This window comes from Ruditapes philippinarum, unplaced genomic scaffold (genome assembly GCF_026571515.1).
Source record: "Ruditapes philippinarum isolate M1 unplaced genomic scaffold, ASM2657151v2 ctg935_1_1_1_1, whole genome shotgun sequence".
NCBI lineage: Eukaryota > Metazoa > Mollusca > Bivalvia > Venerida > Veneridae > Ruditapes > Ruditapes philippinarum.
Window position 1 is genome coordinate 479,003 of NW_026855136.1, and position 12,505 is coordinate 491,507.

The 12,505-nt window shown below is 31.8% G+C and overlaps 1 protein-coding gene across 1 annotated transcript in view; it reads right to left on the reverse strand.

The window, feature by feature from the left end:
* Positions 1-6,445: 6,445 nt before the first annotated feature.
* The window catches only part of LOC132742233 (guanylate-binding protein 1-like), a 33,153-nt gene continuing 27,093 nt past the window's right edge, over positions 6,446-12,505 (reverse strand). The window contains exons 9-11 of the mRNA XM_060730572.1: positions 12,135-12,350; positions 11,841-11,937; positions 6,446-9,122 (exon numbers count right to left, since the gene is read on the reverse strand). Coding sequence (XP_060586555.1) covers positions 8,929-9,122; positions 11,841-11,937; positions 12,135-12,350 — 507 coding nt within the window. The 3' untranslated portion in view covers positions 6,446-8,928. The remainder of the gene's footprint in view (positions 9,123-11,840; positions 11,938-12,134; positions 12,351-12,505) is intronic.

The following is a 12,505-nucleotide window of genomic DNA, read 5'->3' on the forward strand; positions in this document are numbered from 1 at the left end:
TGCCCTTGACTTACAGTTGTATAAATTTGCAATTTTCAACTTGTTCATGCATAGCTCAAAAAGTATTTCACTTGTTGGCCTGAAAGTTTACAAGAATGTTGGTCAGCATGTATACTTATGCACCTAGGGGTTTGCTTGTGGATTTATTCAGTATTTGTAAAGTTCTTGCAAAAGATTTTTAGTTTTCAAAAAATATTTGACCTAGAGTCATAAGATTGACAGAACAGTGGCGCGTTGGGGGCACCCGTGTCCTATGGACACATTTCTAGTTAAAATAAAAATCTTTCACCGACTACCAGTACAGACTAGGGCTGTCATTAAATATCGCTATATCATCCATAGAGGATATTGAATGAGTGTAAGTTCAATACTGAATTTATTGCACGAGTTGAATAAAATTATATTATGCGAGCCTCTGGCGAGCATAATATTATTTTATTCAACGAGTGCAATTAATTATTACATTAATCGTTAAGTATGTAATATTTACATAAAGGTAAGAAATATTACATACCTAACGATTAACGGAAATAAAAGCATACGTCGTGCCTTGAGGGTACCCATGTGTAAAAAAATGAGAGGGTACCTGTGATTTAAACATTCAAATGAAGAGAGGTAGCCCGTGCCGCTGCAAACCCGAAAGTAGGGTGTTTTTATGAATTTTACAATTATTTTTGACAATATACTGCCATTTGTCCGAAGATGATATGTAAATGAACATATTAAATATGTATGATGCATATATTATCAAGCCACAGGTTCATTTCAGCCCGAAAAATATGTCGAGGTGATGGGCGAAGCAAGACATGTTTATTTGTGTAGCTTATTGTAAAGTTGTAGTACATGAAAAACGGGCACATGACAAATCAGCACATAGATAAAACATTCTAGTGTTCCGTGGTTTACATCTTTTCTACGTGTCATACCTTCTTTCCATATTATATTGAAATTTTACTGGATTGTTATCCATCGCTGGTTTGTTTTTAGCAGAGAGTGGCCTGTGCATGTGCAAAGAGGGTACCGTTTCAGCAGATTTCGCAAAGAGGGTACCGATATGGATATGCACCGTGAGTACCATCATTATGTATAATATACGACAGCAATATCTGGCCGAATCCAAACCACCTTTACATGTGCATCTTTTTAGCAGTAGTCGATGATGCCGGTTTAATCATGACAGACACGTTACTGAATATTACCAACACTTAACTTCTTGCTACCTTTTGTAGCACAGAATGTTAGGATTTTATATAATGTAACTATCCAATTGAGCTAGTTTATGTAAAAAATGATATGCTGTTTAATTTTGTTGATTTAATTATATATTTCTTTATATAGTCAAATCGAAATAATAAAGAAAATTGTATTTATTAAGAAAGGGTAAATTCTGTGTTGCATTGGGATGCGTTTATTGAACGCCGCCCTTTCTTGCAAATATTGTTATGATAAATTAAGAGTACATACGATTTTGACAATTGTTATTATAAATTATGAGTACTTACGATTTTGACATTTGTAATAAATGTAGTCTTAAAATATAATATAATTATGCAGTTATAAACGAATAAAGGAATGCTTATTTATCAAACTATATATTGCGTGTCATTTTATATTACCAAAAATACATACAGACTGTACGTATTCCCGTTTACAATACCAACTATCTAAAAAAGATCACCCTTAACCTTCATGTCAAAGTGTCCATTTACTGGGTTAACTTTAGAATGCGTACCAGTATGTACATACTGCAGTACATACTGCATTAATTATTGTGGTTTCGATTGGATTAACGTTTTCATGAAAATTTTGAAAATGTACATGTATTTAAAAGTAAACTATTGTGAGATGAACAAATAAAGCAATTTACATATTGCACTTGGCACTAAAATCCAAGAAAATTACAAAAAAGTGGTCAACATATGCAAACAAACAGTCCTTACTGCGTTAGTAACGCAGTAGACATATGGTGATAAAATACTGCAAAAGTAGACTTAACCATAATATAACATATAAAATATCATTTGGATCTTGAATGTTTTTACTTTTCTTAAAAGTTTAGTATATTTTTCTCAATATTGATTTTCTTGAAATACTTTGGCTCATCTGGAGGCGTGCAGCTGTAAGAATGACGATAAGAAGTAAAACTTAGTATCTATACATGTAACTCAAACGCTTTTGTTTTGATGTTCCTTTAATTTGGTATATAGGGGACATTGTGTTGTCATTATTTTTTGTAAATAGGTACTCTAGCTTTTAATTTATGGAAACGAAAATTGACCCCCTTAGATATAATGTATATACCCAGTATGAATGATATCTGATGAATATAAGGATGTAAGAAAATGTTCATTACATGTCTATCAAGATATAATCTAGTGCAGTTATCTTTTTCTAATTTTCTTTTATATAGATAATAGGTGTATGCTAAAGTTTACGAGTAAAGACATCATGAAGGAAGGAATATAGATAGATGTTAGATAATATTCAAACTGGAGTGTTAATGGCTTTACATTAGATAGGAAAGAATCGTTAGAAAACGCAGCCATGAGTCGTCTGGAGACTTTTGTTGTTATTGTGACGATTTTTTTATCTACTGTCCAATTCAAACAACTCAAGGGCAAAGTGTCCGAAATTTTCTAGTATAAAATAGATAAATACAGAATCCCTAGAGAAAACCCAACACGACAAAATTTAAAATGTTGCAGGCTCGGTTTGATTGAGCCTGTTCATGGACGGTACTGGAAAGTGCAAGTTACCGTCCACGCCCCCTAGCACCGGCTTAAGCATAATTCAACATTGAAACATGAAATAGTAAAATTTTGAATTTAGAAACATCCGCAGATGTGTTCATACGGCGGTTATCATGGAACCTTCAATGTGACACTTCCTTGCCATTCCATGAAAAGCGGCGTATGGTCCCCAAGTAATAAAAAGTGTGTGCCCTAAACGAGAAAACAATGGGCGGAACTAATTAAAATGGAATTTTGAAAGGGGATCAGAGGTTATGAAGTAAGAGGGCAATGATTGCCCTAGATCTTTTACCTATGATCAATTGTTTGAAAAAGGTCATAATAAAATCGTTGCAGACATGAACTTCTATGGCATTGAACACTAACACTTTGCAAGAAGAAGCTTTCTTGAAAGTAGATATATTTTCTTTTCTACTCTCTTTTCAAATTAGGTTGAGGTTCATTTTGTCAATTATAGATACGTTGTTTCAAGTCAATAAAGATTATTTCTGTATACAATTTCTAATGCAGATGTCTTCTGTTTACGCCTATCTTAACTGTCAAGTTACCTTTATTGTGTTATTCAAATACTAGTACACGTTGTTCAATGTTAATGAATTAAAATCTAAAGGAAAGACAATACTAGTGTAAGTGTACAGCAATATATGTTGTCTACCATATCAAATACAATTAACATTTAAAATATCAAGGGAAGCTAAAAACATATCGCTAATGGTCGAATATAAAAAACAGTAACAACAAATATAAGGGGGCGTTGATTGTAGCTTAAAATTATCTCTGCCGTCCTAAAAGTAATTAAAAAAAGAATTGTAAAAGAATGCCAAACAGCAAGATTAAAAAAAGCTTCAGGTTTGTTTTGATGTTTGTTCATGGACGGCAGTGGTCGGTTTGATTGTGCCTGATCAGGTGTAAGTTAAAGCTGCCGTCTACGCATCTATGTACAATGAAAATTCTAAAGTTCTGTTCCAAATGTTTTTTTTTCTGTTTATTTATATCATATTAAATCTCAACATAATTATTCAAGATATGTTCAATGAATAAACATGTTTGAAACAATTGAAAATTTTAAAAAGGAAATACCAAAATGGGCGATCGACAAAGCTCCCCTTTAAAAACAACAAAGAACAAACAACATACATACGAAGCAACACAGAAATACAGGTTAAAGACGATAAAAACGTTTCAGATAGACAATTAGTCAATGATAAACATATATTTTTTTAAGTAATCGAATTCATTTAGGTAATTATTGATTATTGATAATCTTAAATTTTAATATCTTGTAAAAGTCCATTCTCAGACTAAACTTAGTTATGAGTATTAATTTTAAACCGAACGAATAACACGGATTTACACAAATTTATATCTCACATCGTTTCAAAAGATCAAAAGAAGTAAATCTTAATGCCTAAAAATTAAAAAGTTTTTGAATGTTTTGTATTATGAATCAAGGGATCGAATCCCCTTAATCATTAAAACAATAAAAAAGTCTCTTCTAAAAGGCTCGGTAATATATCGTTTCACTTTAACGCATTCCTAACATCGTCAATAGAAAGTATCTATGCTGAAGCATGAGAATCGAACAAAAAAAGTTTTATCTTCAATATCACTGTACGAAACCAACTGTATTAGCCTCTAGACGTGATTTAGCTTACTCATTGGTACGCGTTTTACTTTTGAGGCATGGAGGAGCACGTGACCTGTTTTCGGTACATGGAGGAGCATGTGGTCTGTAAACCGTACATGATTGGTTAATTGACCTTTTCGAAAACCTAGCTAAATACCGTTTGCCGGTACGTTACGGATTTACCTGTAAACACTTTCAATATGATCTACGTAAATAACCGAGGTATATCGAGTGAAAAAATGCGAGTTGCTTCCCTTATCTTCGAGTAAAATCGATATCGCTTATGCTAAAACAATACAAAATAAAGTTTCCTTTTAAAAGGAAAGGCTTGCACAGTTGTGTTTTCATCCCAACCCTTTAAAATTGTTTTTATTTTTGGGTTTCAATTTATTATCACATTTTTTTTTTGAATTACGGTATTTGTATATCATAAAGGGTTTATTTAGTTGTTGTTTTTTTGGAAAACCGAATATTTTTTTGTCAAAACGATTTAGATCTATTCTCTATTGTATAAAACTAATAAAGAAAATGATCAATCGTAAAAATATTAACGAGATACTGAAGGAAAACAAGTTTGCACATCTCATTTCCCCTTTTTCGCAGCGAAATCATTCCTTTGCTTTATAGACAAGTAAATGCACTAGAATACTTCGTTACGTGGTACCAATTAATAAGCATGTATCAACTATGGTACATAGATCAGCACGTGGCAAGGTTAATGATATGCATTGGCTATTTTTAGATTACCTCACCAAGAAGTTGAATTGCGTTCAGTAGATCTAAATATAACTCGATCATGCGTGATTTGGTAAGCAGACCACCCTTTGAAGACGGAAAAATACTACAGTCACCATTCTCTATTGTATAAAACTAATACAGACAAAAAAACAATTATAAAAGAAACTAACTTTGCGTCTTGAAAAACAAATGAAACGGAACAATTTCGTTTACAATTTATTACGGTTTTAAACCGATAAATCAAGTAAAAATAGAAATCCTATTTGTATACACAAACTGGGATTACCGAAGTAACTAAAATAGCTTAGATTTCCGTAATATTACTCCGCAGTATGACGGAATCGCCCGAATTGTCACGATTGCAATCGGAACTACATCGGCTATTATCATTAATCCGAAGACTGACGGAAAAGGCCGAAAAGTCGCGATTGGCACGATTGCAGCTGCTTTCCCGTTCAATCATGCACCAACAGATGTAAGCAGGAAACCACCTAACCGGAACAAGTTTTCCAGATGAAATGGCTTGCAGCCGTGGCTCACGGCTGCAAGCCAATAAGCTGTTTTTAAACCGCTAATTTGTTGTGATTAAATGTCCGATTTTAAAATGTATTACACCAATAGAAAGCTTTGGATCTTAGCTTCGTCACTGTATAAAATTCAACACATCTTTGGACTTCAAAGTATTTTAATTAACTGTTAAATCTACCATATGTCAGACCATTTTACATACGATTTATACAGTGAGATACGCAATCCGTTATCTTTACTCGAAATTCTACTGATATGAAGAGCCAGTCGTCTGCTAGTTCTGAAAGTGTTTATCGGTGTTTATTTCTAATTTTCTATAATTATTTTACCGTTAAAGTTGGAAAAAACTTGAATGATATAATTGAAAATTATCAATGTTTCTTTAATATCTATCTCAAACTTTATAATAAATTGTTTAAACTGAAAATCTACAAAATTAAAATATCCGCAGTGGCATCAGCCATAATAAATAGAGATATTTTCTGCGTAAACTTGTGTGTTTACTTTATTTATTTTTTGCTCGGAATTATTCATAAACTGAAGGCTTATTTAATCATTTTCTTAAAAAGAAATAATTGTTTTATGCATGACCTTCTCCGGTCTTCAACGGTCACCAGTTTCCAAAGACCTTCTTCCATAGTGATCGTTTATTCAACTTTATCCCTGATACAAACGTTTATTTATCCCCCCACCCCCAAATAATGTTGAAAATAGTTAAAAGAAATATCTTTATATATATCATTAAAATGTTCACCGCAGGAAACCATTTTACTTGTTGGTTATACTGGATAAAGAAAGGAAAACATGTACATGGCATTCTCTTTTTAATGTCAGCATTTAAGTGATCAGTGTTTAAAACACAACAAGAATAAAGATCAACAAGGCAAAGGCAACGTTCACAGGACGTAGCCCCCCCCCCCCCTGACACACCCAAGACAGGCATCCATAAGGCACCAAACAAAACCCGGAGTGGACATAAGAGCGGGAAGGAGAGGGACATGTGATGTGTGAAATAATATCAATTAAAACAGGCCCATATTGGAATTAAAGGGATAAGGGCTGTAAAGGCGAAAAAGGGAAGGGATAAAAAATATGGAGGGGGAGTGGGGTGAGACAATACCTACCGTAAACGACAATCCAACAAGGCAGACATCAAGTCTTGTAATGAGATAAATTTACGTCCTAAACAACGCTGGTACTATTACTTGCCAGAATGATGATCTATTTTCATGAATTCACAAGGCATTGTGATGTGCGAACATAATACATTTCGAAAGTCCGTATTTTATATCATGTAACGATTATTGAAGTTATGTATGTACTTAATCCTAAGGTACAAATTAACGAATTTCAGTAATGTACTGATTTATACGACTAATTTGTTATTTATTGACAGAACAAAAATAAAACAATGAAACAAGATTTATCAAAACTGTATCATCTTCTGAACAATAACGTATGATATCTGTGATATGTCTAAATAAGTTATGGAGATTTTGAATATGTGATTTTTCAATATTTCTAACTTTGATTGTCATTGACGTTTCGAAGCAAAATTTCAGCTTTTTATCAATGCACATTTAAGTATAAAAATATTAATTTTGAAAAGGTTATTAAACACAACGTTTTGAATAGAACCAAGCTATGAATAAAGCATAGCAGAGTCACAATATAAGCTATAACTAAACACTTGATAAACATAAGCTCAAAAATCTTAATTGTATATTTACGTTATTTTTACGGTGTCGCTTTTTAGTCAAATCTTAATGATATTTACCATTATGTGAACTGCCACTTTTGCAAACATGTTCCCTGCCCTCAAGCGTAGTGGGCACTTAACCTCGTAAAAACGTGATTAAGTGCTATGAGATAAACACGTTCGTTAAAGCAAGTCATTTAAAAAAGGTTACGTCATGCGCAGGGAGTCATGTAAATGTCATCGGGGCCAACTTAAAAAACACCCTTACACAACTTACCCACAACAACAACAATAACAAAAGAACAAAGAGACACAACAAAAACAAACAAACAAAAAACAACAACAAACATAAATACAAAATTTATGTTTCTGCATGCATAGTCTCTGTAACCTAGCTTGAATATATAACTTTTCAAAAAAACGTAACATTTTGGCAGGAAAAGTAACGTGACAAACACGTGCACAGACACATGAGTTCGCAGTAGAATCAAATTTCAATATTGTTGAATTTGAATGAAACTTGTTTTGAATCAATAAAAGCCTAATTATGACAAAGTTATTCCTTATTAGTACTTAGTTTCACCTAGTAGATCTTAAATAGCAAACAACAATGACTTAAAAAAGACTTCTGCTGAAGTACAGTTTACGATGTTTTAAATCTTTAGTCAGTCAAATCATTATTAACATAATTATGGATATAACACACTTAAAAACACCAGGGATCAAAACAACCTCATGTGACGGAGTTAAGTGATGCATAGACTTCAGTAGTTTGAACCCAGTAAGTTGTCTCTTACGATCACGCACAGATAAACGTTGGCTGCAATTTTGATGTCTTAACCCTTTTAGGCAACCCCTCAATTGGATTCAAATTAAGCTACGTAGGCATATGAGGAAATAACAAAAATATAATCTTTTGCTTAAGAATCATTCAATACTCAAACAGTAGACTTATTATTACCAAAAAGTGATTAAAACCTTCTTTTAGGAAACTTATATAGAGAAATTGATATCAAAGTGTGAAAAAGCCGAAATAAACATAATTCATGATACTAGTATCATATACATGTCTTACCAATCATAAGGCTTCTCTTAGATGTCGAATTGTACACACTATAGTAACACATTCTCACCTTTTAACAAGAGACGATTATCCATTTTGTATAGCATAATATTTCACTTTGAATTTTTTTCTTTTTTTTTAATGATAGTTTTTTTTCGAAAAATTTCACGTAAAGATCTTTTTGAAATAGTTCAATTAAAAAGCTCAATCAATTAATTAGAGAAAATAACCTTATATTCTAAGATTTACGTTAAACATTAAATAAACGTGTACTGACACTTTAACCTTAATAATAATAGTGCTCGGCGCGGTAAGACCAGTATCAAAAACAAACAAACAAATGACGAACGATCTAACAAACAAACAAACAAACAAACAAACAAACGAACACAAAAGCGAACAAATATGTGTTTAAATTGAGCGAATGTTTGCGAAAAAAAATCATAAAGAAAACATGATTATAATTAATATCTGCACTTTTTCAAAATATGTTAATAATATTCCTTCCACAAACACATTTTCTCTATATAAACAGTAGTTTGAAGCGTTCAAGAAACGACTTCTTTTTTACTGCTTCTTCACCAGCCCTTTCTGTGAAATTTCTTTCGAATTCACGCATTTTCTTTTCCATGTGTGCATTTCGCTCAGCTTCAAGTTTCTCAAACCTTTGATCGAACATAAGCTTAACGCTTTTGTTTAATTCTTTTTCCAAAAGCTCTGCAATTGAAGAACATTATTTAACTATTCTAATTTACTGTACTACATCTTTAGTAAATTGTGAGAAAAATAACAAATTTGTTATTTGATATTTATTGAAAGATATCTTTGAATTACCTCTAAAAAACGAAATAAACTCATTTTTAAAAAATTACAAATAATATAATTATTTTAGAGTAGCATTGTGGTGTGATATACGTTTATAATAATGTAATAAGATATAGTCACTAACTTATCACAACGTCATTATTAAAGAACATAATTGAAAACGAGAAATCTTTAAATGTTTTGGAAAAGTCAGAACTGATGATAGAATCATTATCTATGGACAATAACGCACTGAATGTTATCAAAGTAACACATTGTAAAATGCTCCTTGTGATCTACACAACCACCTTTACAAAAAGTTGCAATTTTAAGGTAGAACATCCATAATGGGCACTATAAGGAACTGTAAAATTGACAACATAGGACAGTTATATGCCTTAAATGTCACCTGTATGCAAAATTTAAACAAAATTTACCGTGTGGTTTATGAGTTATTGACATTTTTCTGAACTAAAACTTTGCTATTAGAAGGGTTTTTTACGGAAATGAGGAAACTCTAAAAAAGCTGTAATATCATCATTATGAAAATGTTTTCCTATCGCTCATTGTTGAGAAACAAATAATGTCATTTAGGTAACAAATTAAACAAGCAAAATGATTATTTTTAAACGAAATGTTTTTAATATGTATAAAAATGTAACCCCGACCCACCCACTTTTAACACTTAAATGACAATTTCCCTATGTAATAAGCCTTATTTAAAATATCCCTAAAATTTTCCACAATGACGGGCTGTTTTCAAAGTTTGCCTAAATTTTCTTAAATGTCTATTGGTTGGTTTTGCAAAATATAAAATACTTTTACCGTGTATTTTTTATTTTATTAAATTTTGAAAATATCTGGTAACATATTTGCTATTAAATTTGGCATTATTTAGTAAATATATCCCTACAATAATTATATAATTAAAATGAAACACTTTTTTCTTCCATTAAGGATCTGAGAGATTAATAAAAATGTTAAAAAGGAAAAAAAGAAAGAAAAAAAAGTTGCCTCTTCTGGGGTTTGAACCCATGTCCTTCAGTTTCAAAACAATTTACAGTGATTCTAGCCTATTTGAATACTCTTCAAAGTGGAGATACTGCATTAGGGGTGTACTACCTTAATGTTTCAATTTACGTTCTTGGTAACTCGAAATATTTTTTTTATTAACCTACAATGACCGACTCTGATGGACCAGTGATTAATTGTCGTTGTCTCTAGGTTTTATGACGATCAGTGTGAATCTTGTTGCAGGGTATCATTTTTCTATTGCCGAATTTTATTAGTTATTGTTTGACCATTTGTTCGCGTTCTCACACGCGGTTTAATGTATGGAGATGTATTGATCAATATCAATGTGTGATCGGGTTTAAGTGGGATCTGGTTGATAAGATTTAAACTGCGATGCCCAAAAACTGGGAATAGGTTTATTGTATATGTTATGTTTTATTGTTTTGGGGCATTTATATGTTAAGATTCCTTTAGAACTTCATATCAATCTTGAAATGTTTTTAGTGATATAGGCCCATCACTTCAATGGCTGCTGAGAATTGGAACTTAACTTGTTTGACCCCATGTTATTTTCTGTGATGTTTTGTCATAAAACCAATGAATTGAAAAGAAATACTTTCTCTTTTCAGTTTTAATATGCCTTTTAAACACATTTTTATTTTTTAACGATCCATGTTTTCTCTCTTCTCTACACAATATTAATTACAACAAGAAACATTTCACAGTAAACTCCTTTTTTCTACACTTCTGTGACCATGCGATCTCCTTTTATATCATGAAAAGCATGTGAATATGTGTGTGGCGGGAATCAAATGGCAGGAAATGTATCAGGAGCAAAGTAATATTATAATACTTTTGCGCTCAAACCAAAGGAGCAAAACGGAGTATCAACATAGTATACAAAGATGTCAAAAGGAGCATATTCAAAGAACAGCATTGAATGGTACAGAGTATGCATCAAATAATTGTTATGTTAGCGACATGTTTATGATGTGGCCAGAGTTCTTTCCTAGCGTTCACTTTTTCTTGAGGATAGTCTCTATGAACACAAACGAGCGAATCAACAGTATATAGTCTACATCGCGTGTTTCTTGAAATGATACTAGGATATGTCTAGAAATATCCCGGCCTAGGATGAACTTACGTCAACTCACCCTTAATGCTCTTAGGACAAAATTTCAATGTTCAAGTTAGATTTTACAACTTATGTTTGAAATGCGGAAGAAGCACAATACAAGAAACATGCAACTTTCTGTTTAAAGAGTAATAACTTTTAATTTAATATCGTGTTTAATAAAAATGGAATACGTCATTAATTGCCCTTTTAAAAATATCCATACTAAATTTGTAAATACAACCAATAAAACTGTGGTAACTTAAAAAAGGAACTAAGGTTTTTGGTTGGAATTTCTTATATTTTTTCTCAGTATACATACATATAGTTAAAATAATAATGACAGGCACGCCATCTAATTAAAAAATAAACTAACATTCTTGAATTAGCTTTGGTACTGAAAGAAATTTTATTTTTAAGAAAGTGTATCCTGATGTTTTTTAGGAAACTTCTGTCAAAATATTCTTAATTTGCAGGAGTAAAATTCTGTAAAATTGTCTTACCTTTTCTTTCCTTCTCCTCATGCAATTGTGCGTTGAAAGCGATTCTCACTTTCTCATCATCGATACTCTTTTCGAAATTGATAATTGCTATCAACCGCTGAAATGAATAATTGAAAAACATATGTGTTTTAAGATTCCAAACGTTTGCATATAAATAAATAAACTAAATATATGTAACGTGACTAAGTGCAAAATACATTTAATCAGAAGGATGCCCTTTTGAAACGTTAAATATATAAATGAAAATGACATGAGAGAGAGAGAGAGAGAGAAAGAGAGAAAGAGAGAGTATACCTCATCTTCGTCATAGTCTTGCATTTCGCTGTTGAACATGACTTTCATACAATCGATATTCTGGCTGTACAATTTCAAGCCTTCCTTTGAATCAAACCAAATCTCATTTTGTTTAATGATGTCATCGTGAAGCTTTTCAAGAGCTTCTAGTAAAGTGTGTAGAACCAGTGCACTGTTTTGTTCACGAAATTCATCAGCAATTGTCTTCATTTTTTTCTGAGAAGTTAAAGATATTTGCATTTTATTTGCCTTTTTGTATTAAGGTTTAAACAAACATTTAACTTATAATATCATTTTTATTAAACTTTAAAGTTTTAATTTCTTGACGTCAATATGCAGTACTTAAAACGTAGGAATTTAAAATTTAAACA